The sequence below is a fragment of the Protopterus annectens genome, chromosome 1.part1 (assembly GCF_019279795.1).
Source record: "Protopterus annectens isolate FY-2018-M chromosome 1.part1, PAN1.0, whole genome shotgun sequence".
Taxonomy (NCBI): domain Eukaryota; kingdom Metazoa; phylum Chordata; order Ceratodontiformes; family Protopteridae; genus Protopterus; species Protopterus annectens.
The window spans coordinates 443,840,696-443,858,737 of record NC_056726.1 but is presented as its reverse complement, the minus strand read 5'-3'; the positions used below and the strand labels follow the sequence as shown (position 1 = coordinate 443,858,737).

General features: G+C 41.5%; 1 protein-coding gene across 1 annotated transcript in view; it reads left to right on the top strand.

Annotated features, from left to right (window-relative positions):
* The window catches only part of LOC122814628 (spindle pole body component 110-like), a 750,577-nt gene that overhangs the window by 39,451 nt on the left and 693,084 nt on the right, over positions 1 to 18,042 (top strand). Inside the window, exon 2 of the mRNA XM_044087100.1 lies at positions 1,238 to 1,334. Coding sequence (XP_043943035.1) covers positions 1,238 to 1,334 — 97 coding nt within the window. The remainder of the gene's footprint in view (positions 1 to 1,237; positions 1,335 to 18,042) is intronic.

Below are 18,042 nucleotides of genomic sequence, written 5' to 3'. Positions count from 1 at the left end.
CGGAGTATGCAAGTCACTTTTTACCTAGCGGATCAGAAGAATGAAAGGAAAGAAAAGCAAGGGGTAAGACTGCAAGTTGTTAAGAAGGAGATGAAGTAAGTAGGGAGGTAAGTGTAATGGCAAGAAAGATTTTCATCTAATAAGTACTGGCCTATTATGAAAAGAAGGAGACTAACACAGTTTGGAAAGGGTGTAAATGATTTAGGAAGTAGTAGATTTTGTTTTGGGAGGGATAAGGTATATGATGGGGGACATTGTCTTCATTGTAAGCTAAATAACACTGTGATAACAAGTTTCTTTTAGTTCAAATGGAATCTGATGAGCAGGTCATCTCCTAGTATTGTGGGTAAGTTAAGACTGGAGGATTAGACTCCCTCAGTGTAATTTCATATTGATTTTAGATAACTGACATGATTTTATTTTTTCATTCAATGTTATTGTTATTCCTTTCCTTTTTTCATTCTCATCTTCATGTTGCTTTAACGTGACAGTCTCTTAGAATTATTCTTTCTTTGAGCATCTCCAGAGATGGTATCAGAAGTTAGTTTTTCAATGGCTTCATTTAACTCTAGTTAGCTGATAGCTCCTAAGAAGAATTATGATCCTATTCTTGGTTCAGCAACAAACTATGGACATATTACTTGCTTCTGTGAAGGTGGCAGATGTCTTCGTAGTTGCAGGTATTTCTTACCCACCACTCATTCACCATCTGAGCTGTTGGTGCCAAATTTACTGTTATTCAATACTCTCACTGCCCACTCATCTGTAAATAACAGTTGACCGGAACAGACCTTGCTGGCATGAGACAAATGATATACTGAAAGCTTTGACAGAGTCCAGAAAAAAAATGCATGGTTTTAGAGACAAAACTGCACTAAAGGAGAATGTAGAATCAAACTTAGAGGAGTAACAGTGGGCAAAGTATTTAATTCACATTTTTTAATGTGGCATTTTAAGAAATGCATTAATAATAAATAAATGTACTTTGCGATGAGAAAAATGTATAAATTTGTGTTGTCATCCTTTAAATTCAGTGGGATTCAAGCACAACTAAGCTATCGGAAATTCCTGCTGTGTAAGGATATGGTGATGAAGTGAATAAGAGTGCATGTTTTCATTAGCGTACTTTTTTCAAACAGATCATTGGGATATGTGTAGTAAACTAAAATTTAATGCATTGTTATAACTGAATGTTATATTAAGATCTTGACTAACAATGTGTTTCTTGTATTTGAAGGTGCACGGTCTGTAATTCTGAACAAGCTTCCTCATTTCTCCAATAATGTTGAAGAAGTAAAAGATTGGATGGACATTTTCTTGCAGAATGCTGTCAAGTATGTGAACAACTATTTTCAAGTAAAGAATCACACAGAATATTTCTTCACTTTTTAAATTGTCTCATATTATTTCTTTACTATACAATTGATTCACTTCTTTAGATTCACCCAAATTTTTGACTTTTAAGAAAATAGTACTACAAGTTGGCACTCTGTTAAAGCATGTCAAGTTCTCCACTATTCCTACTGCCGATTCTAATACAGAATTAGGTTAAAAAATAAGAATTCAGTTTGCTGCAGATTTTTGAATGTGCAACTCCAAAATATACTAGAACAATGAGTAACCTGGGGTGCCTCATGTGGCTGACCACCTGCAGCTCCTAGGAGAAATGGTAAGTGAGTGATTCAGGGTCTGCAGAAATGATAAGCACTGGAGACAGAGAAAAGAGAACAGTGCTTGCAGTAGACTGTTTTGCCTGTTGGATGTAGAAGTGAGCAGATTCCTGTGGTATTGCCAAAGAAAAACCTGACACTGACTAGGCATTCTACACTTGCAACAGTGCAGATGCATATGTGTGTGTGCTTGGCAAATGCTAAGGGTTCCTGTTGAGGCCCAGAGAAATTGTGAAGGAATGTATGCTATTCTTAGGGTTGCTGTACTACAGTATTCCTTCTACTTAGGACTAGTCTTCAGCACAGATGGAAGAACAACTTTTTTAAATTCATTAATAGAAAGGAAAATGCAGTATATTACAATTTGTTATATTCATGCATTATACACTGCATAATTGTTTTCGTTTTTAACAATTACTGTTCAGTCAGACATTACATAAACTGATCGTTCCTGCTTTCCCTTAAACCCTACTGTTCGTCCTCCTGAACATTATTCTGCATGTGTTGTTATTAGAAATTCCATTTATTTCTATGTAATTTGCTCTTTTTCCCTTTCTAAAGATCCCACCTGTACTCCTTTTCTCTCCTTTAAAATATTCAGTACTTCAATTACAGTTGGTTTAGATTTTGACTTCTATTTTCTAGTAATTGCATTTTTTGTCAGCATTAAATTTAGTAGTGCCCTACTGTGTGTAGGCAATTCAGATCCTGTGTCCCAGCTTAAAAGAATAATTTCCTTATTTGAAACCATTTACTTCCCCAACATTTCTGACAAACGCCTCTGTATGCAGTTTTAAAATCTGCCAACTCGTTACACTCCAAAAAACATGTACCCAGTTACCTGGAAAATTCTCTGAATTCTGCTTGGGCTATAAAAATACCTATGTAAATATTTTCAAGCAAAAATACTAAACCTTCTAGACTTTGTCAGATAATTAGGAGGCATGCAGATGTCCTCCCATTGTTACTTTGTAAATTGCCTTTTCAACCTCCTCTGATTGACTCTTAAAGTTGTCATGCAATATTTTATATGCCTTACTAATTTTCCATTTTTTTAAAAGCCTCTGTTCTGAACTTACTAAAGACTCAACCAGAGTTGTTCTTTTGCTTAGCACTCCTCTGTATCAGTCCCCAGGGGAAGCATTTGCTAACTTCAATCCAAACTTCTGCTTGGTCTCACCCCACTCTGTTACATTTCCGTCTTTTGTTATTTGCTTCAAATACATTGGTTCCTTTGCCAGTTTTCTACAGTAAATTCTAGCCCCTTCTTGTCTGTTTTCTATACTCAAGCATGCAATCATCACTTTTGACAAAATCTCCTTTCTTCATTCCTGTGTTGGTTTAGTTCATAGAATACATTCTACTACTTTATGAATATAATCTTTTGCATGGTTGTTGTTATTCTCTTTAAGGATCTGCATCCAAAATCTTACTCTCTTTATTTCTCAACGCTTCCCCCGTTGTTTCTTCATCATCATCATCATCATCATCATCCCTTTCTTCCATGAATTATAACATTCTGTTTGCATTACGTATATAAGCCTTAACTACGTAGCTCTAAAATATCCATTCAAATTAAATAATCCTAAACCACCTAGTTCTATGGTGAGGATCAACTTATCTCACTTAACTCTTGCCCTGTTCCCCTCCCAAATAAATCCCTTCAACTTTTTATGAATTATTGTCCTCAACTTACATGCCTAACCTTCATCTAAAACTTAAGTGACAAAAAAATGTCACTGCTTCTATCTTACTATGTCCATAATAAACAGCTACCAGTTTTTCAGGAGAGTCCACCTTTTTGTTGTATTTGTTACTTCCGTTATGAAGTCATTTCCACCTCCCTTTATCAACCATGTAACTTATTTGGAGAGAAATGATTTATTAACAACTATAAGAGCAGTGTATAATACACTCCACCTCAATTTTGAAGCATTTCTTTTATTTCAGTGTGACATTTCAGGAAACAAACACAGCGACTGTGACAACAGGGAGCAATGATTCAGGCATGTACTGCCTCAGTGAAGTGCTAGAAAACTGCAACAGACACAGATGATGTTTGGGATGAGAAGGTTCATGCCATTATATGTACTGCAGTCATATGCCAGATATTTTGGCCTACTGGCCCTTAACAGACAGCTTTCCCCTGATCCTTCCTGGTGGCTAAATCACTTCTTCCTAGAACAGCAGACAGCCGCTATAGTAATGTTTAGACTGACTGGAATGGAGTTGAATGTAGACAGTGAGGAAGGGATATGAAGTGTAAGGGTAGTGTGGTTTTACTGAAGTAGGATCATAGAGTGTAGGGAGTGAGGAAGGGATATGAAGTGGTTTTAGTGAAGTAGGATCATAGAGCATATGCAGTGAGGAAGGGATATGAAGTGTAAGGGAAGTGTGGTTTTACTGAAGTAGGATCATAGAGTGTAGGGAGTGAGGAAGGGATATGAAGTGTAAGGGTAGTGTGGTTTTACTGAAGTAGGATCATAGAGCATATGCAGTGAGGAAGGGATATGAAGTGTAAGGGTAGTGTGGTTTTACTGAAGTAGGATCATAGAGTGTAGGGAGTGAGGAAGGGATATGAAGTGTAAGGGTAGTGTGGTTTTACTGAAGTAGGATCATGCGTCACGCAGTGAGGAAGGGATATGAAGTGTAAGGGTAGTGTGGTTTTACTGAAGTAGGATCATAGGCAGTGAGGAAGGGATATGAAGGGTAAGGGTAGTGTGGTTTTACTGAAGTAGGATCATAGAGTGTAGGGAGTGAGGAAGGGATATGAAGTGTAAGGGTAGTGTGGTTTTACTGAAGTAGGATCATGAGGAAGGGATATGAAGTGTAAGGGAAGTGTGGTTTTACTGAAGTAGGATCATAGCGTAGGCAGTGAGGAAGGGATATGAAGTGTAAGGGTAGTGTGGTTTTACTGAAGTAGGATCATAGAGTGTAGGGAGTGAGGAAGGGATATGAAGTGTAAGGGTAGTGTGGTTTTACTGAAGTAGGATCATAGAGTGAGGAAGGGATATGAAGTGTAAGGGTAGTGTGGTTTTACTGAAGTAGGATCATAGAGCGTAGGCAGTGAGGAAGGGATATGAAGGGTAAGGGTAGTGTGGTTTTACTGAAGTAGGATCATAGAGTGTAGGGAGTGAGGAAGGGATATGAAGTGTAAGGGTAGTGTGGTTTTACTGAAGTAGGATCATAGACCGTAGGCAGTGAGGAAGGGATATGAAGTATAAGGGTAGTGTGGTTTTACTGAAGTAGGATCACAGAATGTAGGGAGTGAGGAAGGGATATGAAGTGTAAGGGTAGTGTGGTTTTACTGAAGTAGGATCATAGAGCGTACGCAGTGAGGAAGGGATATGAAGTGTAAGGGAAGTGTGGTTTTACTGAAGTAGGATCATAGAGCGTAGGCAGTGAGGAAGGGATATGAAGTGTAAGGGTAGTGTGGTTTTACTGAAGTAGGATCATAGAGCGTAGGCAGTGAGGAAGGGATATGAAGTGTAAGGGTAGTGTGGTTTTACTGAAGTAGGATCATAGAGCGTATGCAGTGAGGAAGGGATATGAAGTGTAAGGGTAGTGTGGTTTTACTGAAGTAGGATCATAGAGCGTAGGCAGTGAGGAAGGGATATGAAGTGTAAGGGTAGTGTGGTTTTACTGAAGTAGGATCATAGAGCGTAGGCAGTGAGGAAGGGATATGAAGTATAAGGGTAGTGTGGTTTTACTGAAGTAGGATCATAGAGCATAGGCAGTGAGGTCACAATGATGATAGCCAGAGATTTTATACATTTTGCATTAAGTGGCATTTCTGTTAAGCCTACTGATGGATAATGTCTGGTACTGCACCTGCTTCTACTACACAGTAAGAAATACAGTAGTTATAGGTTTAATGCCTGTCTGTGTTTTCACAAAACAGGTCTGATTTGGGCAGTTGAGGCAAGGTACATAAGAAAGGCATACGTTATGATATCTTTGCATGTTTATGGTTACATCTTTCCCAGTACCACATGCAAATATTCAACCTTTTGTTTTATTGTCCTTCTTATTCCGCCTATGTACCATCTTCTCCAGTACTTTGTTCAGCAGTATTTTACTTTGTATTTCTTTTCTTCTCAGTTTTTAGAGTTTTTCTGTATGTAGTTTTTTTTCTTCTTTCTTTTTTTTTTTTATGAATTTACATTTTTTTTTTTCCATTTTGAGAGGTTTTTCTATATTCAAAGTTTCAATGTATTTAGAGTTCTTTGTGTATTTAAAGTTTTTTCTTTCTGTATTTAGAGTTTTTTTCTGTATTTAAAGTTTTTTTTTCTGTATGTAGAGTTCTTTGTGTATTTAAAGTATTTATATGGAGCCTTTCTCCCCGGGCTCCACTGAAAAATGGCACCTACCCAGTCGGATATAGGTAAATAAATGTCAAAATAAATAAATAAAATAAAATCTTATCAAATTACTCTACAGAAAGAGATTCTAATGATAGGGATGACTGTGGTTAGGGATACAGATAATAGGCGAGAGGGGGCTGGAATTTATTGGAGAAAACTGGCAAAGGAATCAAGGTATTGGGAGTAAATAACTAGAAAGAGAAAGGTAATAGAATGGGAAGAGGCAAAGAATGTATTTGAACTGCAGGTTAGAGATTACCTTCTCTATCAAGAACTGATATCAGAGTATAGGCAAAGAGAAAGAAACAAGGGCTCTTAAATGAAGGAGCAGCACTGATAGAGTTTTTAATATAATCTAAAACAGAAGCTGCCATTAAAAAAGGAATAATTAGTAGAGCATATAAAATATTACATGATAACTATAAGAAACAATCAGAGGAGCTTAGAAAGGATTGGGAAAAGAGATTAGATAAGCAATTCACAAACAGACAATGGGGGATATATATTTGTATCTCCCAAATATGCAACAAAGTCTAGCAGATTTAGGATCTTGGCCTGGAAGTGTTTACATAAGTATTTTCATACCCCAAGTAGACTCAAAAGAATTTTTCCTCAAGTGGATAGCAAATGTTGGAGGTGTAACTGGCAGGAAAGAGGTGGCTGGGAACATAATTTTTGGGAGTGTAGTGAGCTGGCAGACTTTAGAGATTCCCTGCAGACTGCTCTGTTGGAGATGCTGGGTGAATGGATTGGATTAACTGGGGAGATGATTTTCTTGAGCTATGATACAGCATCGGAATTGTCTAGACCTAGTAAACTCTTGCTGAGTCTAATTATGGTGGCTGCCAAAAAAGCAATTACTAGAAAATGAAAATCAAAGTCTAAACCAACTTTACTAGTAGTAGTGAATAAGTAACAGTGATAAAACAACTGGAATTGGAATCATTAGAACAAGGAAAGAGCAAACTACATAGGAAAAAATGGGAATTGTGGGAACAATATATGCAGAGAATAAATGAGGTTTAAGAGGCAGGATTTGAATGTGCCATATGATGCTTAATTGACAGTGACTGGATAGATTATAAGTAATGTATAATGTTTACAACTATGGTTGTTTCAATTGTGTCTGTGATGTATATTGTTTGCAACTAAAGTGGTATCAATGTTGTTTGTTTTTCATTTATATAAATGTAAGATTGTCTATGTCATACATGATAATTTAATAAAGATGTTTATTGGAAAAAATACTGTACAGAAAATATAATAATTTAGTGAGAAATACCCCTTAATATGATTCAAGATAACAGTCTAAAATAAATTCTGTAATGATGAAACTTTATTTTGATACTAAAAGGAAAACAAATTATTTGGTTTAAGTGTGGTTCTGATTTGTCTAGAAAATTTTCACTTTTCATTTAAGAAATTCCACATTATGGGCATCCAAAAATGCTAGCTAAAAGTAGTTAATGATTTAGACATTTTTAATATGTTTCTTTCTGTAAAGTACTATTTTCCCCTAAAAATGTGGCTGGCCTCTCTATCATGTCTCTAATTTATTTATTTAACATTTGTTTACCAGGAAAATCTGACTGGGTCAGGAACCCATTTTCAGTGGAGGCTTGGGGAGAAAAGCTCCAAATGATACATGAAGGTTAAGACAATTTACATGAACAAGATAAAAACAGGTATTAAAGCACACATTAATAATAACTGAATACAAAATAAGTACAGAGAGGTAAATGCAATAATAGTAAGAACATTAGATGCAAGTAGATGCGTAGAAGGATGGGAAAGTTAAGGATGTTGAAATATGTCTGTTAGTTCAATATGCTAATGGTAGTAGATAAAATTCCTGTTTTGGGGCTAGAAAGGAAAGCCCCTAGAGAGTGAATGGAGTTCACCTGTTAGGGAAAGAGCAGGGGCAGGTCTGATGACATAGAAATTTTTTTTTAGGGAGTGTTTGAAATTGTTAAAGCTTTCAATGGTAATAATGTATGTTGGCAGAGAGTTCCAGAGCTTGGCGGTGGCATGAGAGTATAGGCAGTATCCAGCTCTTTGGTTTGGAATGTAGATGGTTAAGAGTTGTTTGTTTTCAGAGCAGAGGGCTCTTGTAGGTATGTAGGATTTTAGGACAGATTTGAGGGCTGGGCAGCTATCAGGAGTATATATCATTTTATGTGCAGAAGACAGCTGTACTAGGCTTAGGTGTTGTGTGAGTTTGAGACAATTTAGTTCTTTCAGAGGTAGGGAGTGGTGAGAATGGTAGGGGCAACCTGCGGCAAATCTGGCAATTTTATGGTAGCAGGATTGGAGCTCGTTTTTAAGAGAAGAATGTAAATTGGTGTATAAGGGGGCTGCATATAAGAGTGTGGGAAGCAAACCGGTGTTGGCAAGGGTTTTTCTGGTGGAGCTATCCAAGAAAGTTTTTTGTTTGTAGAGTGTCCGTAGTTTGATGTGTGTTTTTTAATGCTATTGCAGATGTGGTGTTCGAAAGTTAGTTTGTTATCTATGGTTACACATAGAAGCTTAGCTGTGGGAACTGTTTCAATTTCTGTGTTATCCTGTGAGAATATTTTAAAGACAGATGAGATTGGTTTTGTTGAGAAAAGCAGTTTTGTTTTTTTAGGATTTAAAAGTAGCAGGGAGCAATTTTACAGACGCTGTTGCTTAATACCGGGAAAACAAATCAATAAGAGGTATTTTACAAGCTACTTAAACATGAAAAGAATGTGACATTGCTCTGATGAATAATACTGTTACATTCTGTATTATTCCTTTGATTTACAGGTGTTTGTTTTTTAGACTTCCTGTTGCTCTGAATCAGACATCCACAACATTTGTTAGTCGTTTCCTTTTGTGTCAAAGACCTTAGAAAATATAACCATGATTTGTGGCTGTCAAAGAATTTATTTAGTTGCTTGCTGTTTTTAGCAGGTTACTTGCCTTACTGTGAGCTTGTATAATTTAGTTAACTGTTCAGCATGGCTCTGTGACACAGAGGGATAAAGCCCTGAATGAGACATACGTGACCCAAGTTTGATTAGTAGCTGACTGCTGGAGGGGCTAGCCAGGCAGGATGGGGTGAGTGGACAATGCAGCTTAACCATTCCAAGGGGATGTCGGTTTCCATCCCCTGCAAATCTGGCACCAAGTGCAGGCTGAGTGGCAGACATCATGTAACTGATTAAGGGTGAATTTTCACAAAGCAACATTGGTGCTGTAGCTATGGACTGCACACATGCACAAAAGTATGCAGAGCATTGAGTGTCGCATTATGGGCTATGTGGGAGATGTTCTTCATACTGATCACTGCTGCAGTAGTATAAGCTGTATGGGTTATATCCTGTGCAAATTTAACAGCCAGCGAAGTTCAGGACACCTTCAATGTGCCTAAACCCTTAGTCAGCTCAACTCAAACTGAACTGATCAAAAAGACAGGTTTGGGTACCAAGCCCTTCAGGGCATTCTTGCCACCGAAGAGAACTCCTCCTTGAGCTTCACAGGCTCAGCATTCAACTTGTGCTTTTCCATTGCTGGGCAAATAAGTACTATTTTAGGCGAAAACCTTCCAAAAATTTGTAATTTTCAAATTTACTTACCTATCTGGAAAAGTACTTTTTAAGATAGAAGTATGTATTTGTATCGACTGTCACATTTTTTGTACTTTAAAACAGAAGCGTGCTTTTGTGTTTGAAAGTTTAAAAGTTAATTTGAACATTCTAAAACTGTTTTTTTTTTTTTTTGTGGAGAACTGTGTTTAAATTGATTTTGTGGTTGGTATATGTATTATGGTGCTTTTACTATGTTTTTACTGGGATCATGTCTTTATATTACTTTTAATATTTTACCAACTTATGCTACTTAGTTTCCCTATTTTCAGCTTGACCATGGAACAAATAAATGGTCCCACAGTCAGTCTTTCTTCCAGCCACAGAAAGAAAAAGTTAATTGAACAGCCTTGTCCACCACAGCAGGCTAGCAATTTGCCTTAGCCACAGGTGAGTAACTGTGCTCTAACCAAAGCTGGTTCCTCAGAACACATATCTTTTTCCCCTGATCCCTCTGGTGTTGCTCATACAGCCACTATGGACTGGGGGTTTGCCACATCTTTTACAACTGTTGGGGTCCCCTTAGTGAGCAAGGGAAAGCCACTTCTGTTGGTATTGGGAGAAGGGGCAGGGAAGGCACCCCTGCTTAACTAGAATGTCGTGTTTATCCCCAGGGAAGCTGTTGCTGCCATTAAAAAAACTTTTGCCCTAATTTTGCTGTCAAAAAGAAACAGAAAACTAATTGTATATCTTTTGCTCCAGTTTCAGAAGACAGGAGTAGTTTATTAAGTCTGGCCTAGGGTGTTGTACATGCTATTGACCATTCTTATCAGGTGGTTTCTAGTAAGAGTTAAAAGGATTCTTCTTTTCCTAAAGAGATCCAGAAACCTGACTCTGGAGAGGAATTTATGTGTTAGTTAGTTAGTAAGTTAATTCGTTAGTTAGTTAGTTAGTTAGTTAGTTAGTTAGTTAGTTAGTTAGTTAGTTAGTTAGTTAACATTTGGTAACCGGTTAGTCCGACCGAGCAGCGGCCCTTTTTCAGAGGAGACCCAAGGAGAAAAGCTCCAGTAGTACATGAAACAAACAGTAAAATAACAAGGTCAGTAGTTACAATACAAAAATATAAGACAAACAGTAAAGATACCAAGATAAGTAGATGCAAATGATACAAGAATAATATAGCAGCTAATAAACAAATAGCTTGGTATACTTTTATAGGTGAACAGGAGATCTGAAGTAGTTTACTTCATCTGATCTTCAACCTGTGGGTCTCGGATCCACATTGGATCCGACACGGCCAGATTTTCCAGCTATGGATCCAAGCTCCAGACTGGTGTGTGTGTGTGTGTGTGTGTGTGTGTGTGTGTGTGTGTGTGTGTGTGTGCCTGTGTTGGGGATGGCAGAAGCCCCTAAAGCAGGTTTTAGGAAATGCACAGAGTGTGGCCATAAGCTATCTCCGGCAGATGGCCACACTCTGTGTGTGGTCTGCCTTGATGCAGATAACCTTAAGTCCCCCTGTCCTATTTGCACTGGCTTCAACCCCCAGGGCACTTAAGGACAGGCGGGACAAACTGATTCTGAAGGGTTTGCTCCTGTCTTCAGGGACTACAGTCCCTTCTTCCCCAGCGGCGAGTAGCTGCAGCTCCTGCATCTACTTCCTCTTCCCCTGCCTCAGAGACTCCAACTCCCTCCAAGATGTCCAGAGAAGAGGATAAGGTTAAGAAAGATTCTCGCAAGCGGTCCCCTGACCGCTCGTTGCAGGCGGGTCCACCACCAAAGGTTAGGCCTCCAACTAGCCCTGGGTCTCCTCGGTTGCGCTCACCCAGGTTCTCCCCTGAGTCCGAGAAGACTCGTACCCGGTCCCCAGTTAGGTCTTCTCTCCACTGGCTCTCCCAACCTGTTTCCATGGCATCCTCCCGCTCCACCCTGAGTCTCAGCGAAGCGGAGATGGACAAGATGATGTGGAGATTTATCCACACTCAGATCTAGATGGGAGTCTTGCTGGCGCCCTCTCCCTCCAGAGGGGGCTCCTTGCAACCTTTGTTCCGACGAATAACTCCTTCTCCGATCCGACCGGTGGGTTCAGAGTTTTTGGACCCAAGGACCCTCAGGGTTGGCGCTGACGGTACCATGTACCTCGACGCCGGCTATTGCCTTGAGCTTGTCGGATCCGATGGGATCGAATCCGAGCTCTCTGAGCCGTATCCTCGGGGTCAGATCCGTGGGAGTGCTCTCTGCCCTGAGCACTTTGGAGCTGAGCATCCCACTTGGCATCTCTGCTCCAGGAGGCTCTGCTCTGACTCCCCTGTCTGGTCAGGGGGGGTGGGCCCCACCAGTACATCCTAGGAGGTTTTCGACGTGGTGGAGAGGGTTCTCTCTGTGTCGAGGCCTCTGACCATCTTGTCCTCGAACTTCGTCCAGACCCTCTTGGCTCTGAGTGCGGTTCCGAACATCCTGCAGTCTCAGGGACAGCCCATGATCTCTATGCCCTAGGACATTCCGGTGGAACAACAAGAGGTTTGTGAGTCCTCCTCAGAGAGTCCCCCTGAGGAGGCACCCCGCAAACGTAAATGTAAGAGGAGGCACTTGGACTCTCCTCCAGAGTCCCTCACAGAAAACACGGACTTGGATGAAGGGGAAGGTTCCCCAAGGTCACCTCCCGAGGATGTCTCCTTTGGAGACATCATGGAGCTCCTTCGGCAGAAGGGGGGTGGTCAGCCCCCAAACCGACCTCAGACGAGTCTGTGTTCGTGGAACCATTCGGCTTGGGCCCATCTACCACTTGGGTGTCCCCTCCTGCTGATCCACTCGTTGATCTGATAACATATAGGGCATGGAAGGAGTTTGACACTGTAGAGCCCATTCCTAAGCACCCTGACAAAGTGTTGAGCCCCCCTCCATCAGACAGGACACATTGGAATAAGGGGTCCCCAGTAGATGTAATGGTGGTGGTGGCTGTCACAAAATAGGGCTCACTCAGGAGAGCTTCACGGTTCATCCCCCTGATCGAGAATCAAGAGTGATGGACCATTTTGGAAGCGAGTCTATGCTTCAGCGACCTTCTCTATGAGGGAGCTGAACTATATGGCATATGTCATTTGACTCCAGAGAGATCTAGTGAAGGAAATCATGGAGTCTACCCCAAAGTCCATGGCGGAGGACAAAAAGACCTTCTCTCCCGAATGACCACTCTAAAAGCAGTTGCCAACACGTCCATGCGACTGCTCTCTCATGCTACGGAGGGAGCCTCAAGGGAGGCCAGAACAGGTGTCACCATCAGGCATCATGCCTGTCTCCGGTTGTGTCAATATTCGGAGCCCTTCAAGGTGTCTTTCACCAACGCCCCCATGATGGTTCTTCCCTCTTCGGGAGATCGATGAAAGAGACACTGGTCCAGAGAGAGAAGGATGGGAAGACACTGCCATCATATCTGCTTCTCAGCTCCTCAAAGATCCTTTTCCAGGAATCAGCAAGGAACAAAGAAGATGTGGTTCCGGAAGTCTCTGGCATTTTCCTGGGATGCTCAGGATTCGCCGTCCACCAGAGGCAGAGGGGGATCAGAATAGACGCCGTCCAAGAGGCAGAGGGGGTCCTAGGAATTTCGGGTCCCAAGAACCTTTCTCGGAAGGACCTGGGCAGCAGCTCTGAGGGGTTGGCCAACTGCTCATCTCTGGAGGCAGTAGGGGGTTGTCTGTCACTACACCCGAAGGCATGTGAGTCCATTACAACAGATCACTGGGTGTTGCAAATCATATCCAGAGGATATTTCGTTCCATTTAAGGAATATCCCCATCCGAACAAGCTCCTCCCAGAAGTTCCACTTGTGCAATGGGAGGAGGCAGAAATAGGAAAGCTGCTCAGGAAACGAGTCATCCAACCAGTCCCCTCAGACCAGTCCGGATCCGGCGTTTAATCCAGGTTCTTTTTAGTGTCAAAGAAAATGGGGGGACCTCAGGCCAATCTTGGATCTGTCTGCATTGAACCTGGTAGGAACCAAGACAAAATTCTGGATGGTCACTCTTCAATCTATCCTGCCCCTTCTGCAGACCAAAGACTAGATGTGCTCGATCAGTCTCCAGGATGCGTACTACCATGTCAGAATGTACAGGCACTCCCAGATGTTTCTTCACTTCCAGCTGAGAGCCAATCACTACCAGTTCAGACTTTGGTCTCACCACAGTCCCCAGGGTGTTTACCAAGGTGATAGCGGTTGTAGCGGCTCAACTGAGACTCCTGGGTATTCAGGTCTTTCCGTACCTGGATGATTGGCTCTTTGCTGCCCCTTCAGAGCATCTACTGTGCCAGGCCAGGGATTACTTCATTTGGTTAGCGAGCAGTTTGGGTGTTACAATCAATATGAACAAATCTTCTCTAGTGCCGGTCCAGATTCTGGATTTTATTGGGGCACATTTGGACACTCTTCAAATGAGGGTTTTTCTCACCCTGGACAGGATATGCAGTTTAAGATGACGTGTTACAAATTCTTCATGCTCAAGCCCCTACAGCCAAAGCAGTTCTCAGGGCATTGGGTTCCATGGGGGGCCACGATCAATCTCCTGCCAGTGGCTCGCCTTCATATGAGAGTTCTTCAATGGACACATACGGACCAGTGGTCCCTGTTAGACCTTCCTCTTTCCTTTCCTGTGAGAATCTCAAGGGTATACAGGGACTCCCTTTGGTGATGAATTTAATTTCCAGATCTCCTCAAGGGACGTTCCTTTCACCCTGTCTTTCCCAAAACCACGGTGACCACGGACGCCTCCCAGATGGGGGGGCAGTGCTCGTGAAGGATGGTCCAAGGCACATGGTCCCCCACCGAGACCGAGTTGCATTTCAATGTTCTAGAGATGAGGGTGGTTCTTCTGATGCTGCAGGCACTTCATGCCCATCTTCCTCTAGGGACGATTGCAATTCAGACAGACAATATGTCAGTAGTTTGGTACATCAACAAACAAGGGGGAACCAGATCTTATCCCCTCTGTTGAGAAGCCATGAGAGTGTGGGAATGGGCGATCTCCACCAGCCGCTTTCTTGTAGCAATGCACATTCTGGGGCGGTCCAACATTTTAGCAGACAGGCTCAGCAGATCTATCCTGATGCCTTACGAGTGGTCTCTGAATCCTTCAGTAGCGGAACAGATCTTTCCAAAGTGGGGTCGGCCTTGCTGCGATCTCTTCGCATCTCCTTCCAACATGAAATGCAGTGAGTTTTTCATTCTGAACCCCGGAGGGGGAAGCCCCCAGAGACACATTGGTTCATGCTTGGCCTACTGGTCTCCTCTATGCTGATCCTCTGCTTTCACTTATGTCGAAGTTTCTTCAGAAAGCTCAAAGGCTGGGGAGCACTGTGATCCTCATCTCCCCATTCTGGCCTCTCCAGGTTTGGTTCCCCTCACTGTGGTTTCTTGAGCTGTTCCTCCATGGACATTGGATCCAGTTCCTGATCTTCTTTCATATCCCTCAGGGATCCCTCACCCAGATCTGGATAGTCTGAAGCTCACGGGTCAGCTGCTCCGGTTCCCATGACTATCAAGACTCCTGGATTGTCATCCCCTGTAAAGTCCATTTTGGTTACGGCTCACAAATCCTCCACCAGAAAGGTGTATCATAGTAAATGGAGACATTTCTCCATATGGGCCACTCAGTGGGCTTTGGACCCTTTCACGGCACCTCTTTCAGCACTCTTAGATTTTTTGGCAAGCATCTTTCATCAGGGTGCTAGTTCCTCTACAGTTAAAGTGCAACTGGCAGCTATTTCTAATTTCCATGTGGGGGTGAATATGTCTTCCCTGGCTTCTTCCAAACTTTGTAAGACCTTTCTTAAAGGTGCTTTCCTACTTAGACCTCCGGTTAAGGACCCTGCCCCTCTGTGGGATCTTACCTTAATGTTACAGGCATTGGTTTCTGCACCCTTTGAACCTGTGGCATCAGTTGATTTGCAGTTTTTGACCTGGAAAACTGCTTTCTTGGTGGCCATTATCTCAGCCAGAAGAATGTCAGAGCTTCAGGCTCTTTCTATTAAGGTGCTTTACATGATCTTTCACAAAGTGTCGCTGTGCACTAATCCATCTTTTCTTCCTAAGGTGGCCTTGAAAGCCAATATTAATCAGACTATAAATTAACCAGTTTTCTTCCCCAACTTCCAGAACAAAGGGGAATACAAGCTGCATCTGCTTGATGTTCATAGACAACTGAGATTTTATTTACACAGGACGAAACCCATTCATAAGTCTGAGCAACTATTTGTGTCTTATGCTAACCCTTTTTTAGGCAAGCCAGTTTCCAAGGTAACAATTGCTCGCTGGATTTCTGTATGAATTGCTCGAGCCTATGCTGTGAAAGGTAGGTCCCTGCCAGGACAAGTGAAGGCACATTCCACCCGATCTATTGCTACATCAGCTGCCTTCTGGTCTAGGATGTCTCTGGACAATATCTGTTCGGCAGCTATGTGGTCCTCATCTCATACCTTAATTTTTCATTACAAGCTGGACATTGTGTCTAGGAACAGAGCATCCTTTGGCTCTGTGGTGCTTCGGAATATCCTTCCATGAGGGCCACCCAGGAATTTATGGTAGCTGGGGATTCTGTCCCACAGGTTGAAGATCAGATAAAGAAGTTATGTGCTCACCATAACATTCCATCTGAGTAGTTGTACTTCATTTGTCTTCAACCCCCCTCCCCTTCCCCCTGACCTTATCAGTCTGTATTTAGCTTTGCATAAAGTGTGTGGCCCTTGACTCTGTCTAGGCCTGGGAGTATCTTGGAGATTCTTGTTATGATAAGGTGATACTGGGTCGGGTACCTGATACCTCTTAGGCAAAAAACTCGATCTGAAGGAAGAAGGGAGACAAGGGGACATTATGGGTAAGGGGAGGAGTCTGGAGCTCGGATCCACAGCTGGAAAATGGGGCCATGTCAGATCCGATGTGGATCCGAGTCCCATAGGTTGAAGACAAATGACATACAACTACTCCGATGGAACGTTATGGTGAGTACATAACTTTTTTTTAATGAATCAAACTAAAGCATGAACAGTACAAAAATATAATGAAAGTAAAATATAACCCAGAAAAAACAGCATTATAAGAACGTAGAATATATAGGAGATGTAGAATGAAAACAAATTGCAAGCACAGATTGGAAGAGAAACTTAGTGACAGGTCATAAGTTAGGAAAATGGTAAAAGAGAAACAGAGAAATTTTAAGTATAGAGCATATGCAGGAGGATAATCCCAAAAAAGCAATCGGTTAAAAGAACTACAGAAATTAGGACCTAAGAGGGCAACAGATTGTTAGTTGATAGTGGTTTTGTTGGGTCATTTGATGGAACAGATGCATGTTTTTCTTCTCAGAATTCTGATGTTATGTGAATCTCTCTGTTAAGTATTCTCTTTCCCTGAGACTATTTCCATAATGCACCAGTGTTTAGTAGGGAGAACACTGGGTCTTCTCATTCCCACATATAAACATGTTTTTGACAGGAGTTTTGCATAAGAAACCTCCAAGAAAGCCAGTGGCTCCTCCATGGGATCTTAATTATGCATTAGAGATGCTAACACATGCTCCATTTGAGCCAGCTCACATGGCTGACTTCAGGTTCTTAACATGGAAAACAAGTTTTGCTGGTTGCTCTGACCAGTGTAGGAAGAGTATCTGAGTTGCAAGATCTTATAGTGAGTCAACCTTATCTAATTTTTCCACATAGAAAGGATTTCCTTGAGAACTAAGCCTTCTTTTATCCCTAAAATGGTATCCAGATTTACTTTAAGCCAAACTATCCATCTCCCTGTGTTCTTTCCCGAACCTCAAAATAAGGGAGAAGGGACACTTCATATCTTGGGCGTCCACAAACAAGTGCTGTCTTGACAGAACAAAATCTTTCAGAACTTCTGATCACTTGTTTAATTCTTCTGAAGGTAAGAAGAAGGGGCAACCCTTGTCAAAGCAGAATATTTCCAAATGGTTGTTTTTGGCTTTTACCTTTTGATCTGATGTTATCTGTTCCTTCAATTCCTCAACATATGGGTCTTGGATACAACTTTATCCACTTTCAGACTTGTGGATCTTCAGCTAAGGCTCCTCTCCTTACCCATAATCACCTCTTGTCCCCAAAATTACCTCAGATCTTGTTTGCCGCTCATAGTGAACAGACATGATCCACTCTGCTCAGATTTGTCTCAGCTAAGCTATCCCTTTTATTACCTTTGTAGTAGTACTTCTACACCTTTTCCAAATTCTATATTGTTCTGTTTGTCAAGGAATTATTTTTCTAGTGCCTGGATAACCTTTCCTTTACCCATAAATATTTTAGTAGTTGCAAATGTTTTTCCGTTTGTTTTGTGCCTTTGGGGCATTCTGTCCCTTTCCTTTTTCCATGTTTTTAGGTTTCCTTCTGTTGGGTATTTTCTTATTATCATTGTTGGTATTGTGGTTTTACCATTGCTGGTATTTACAGTTTGAA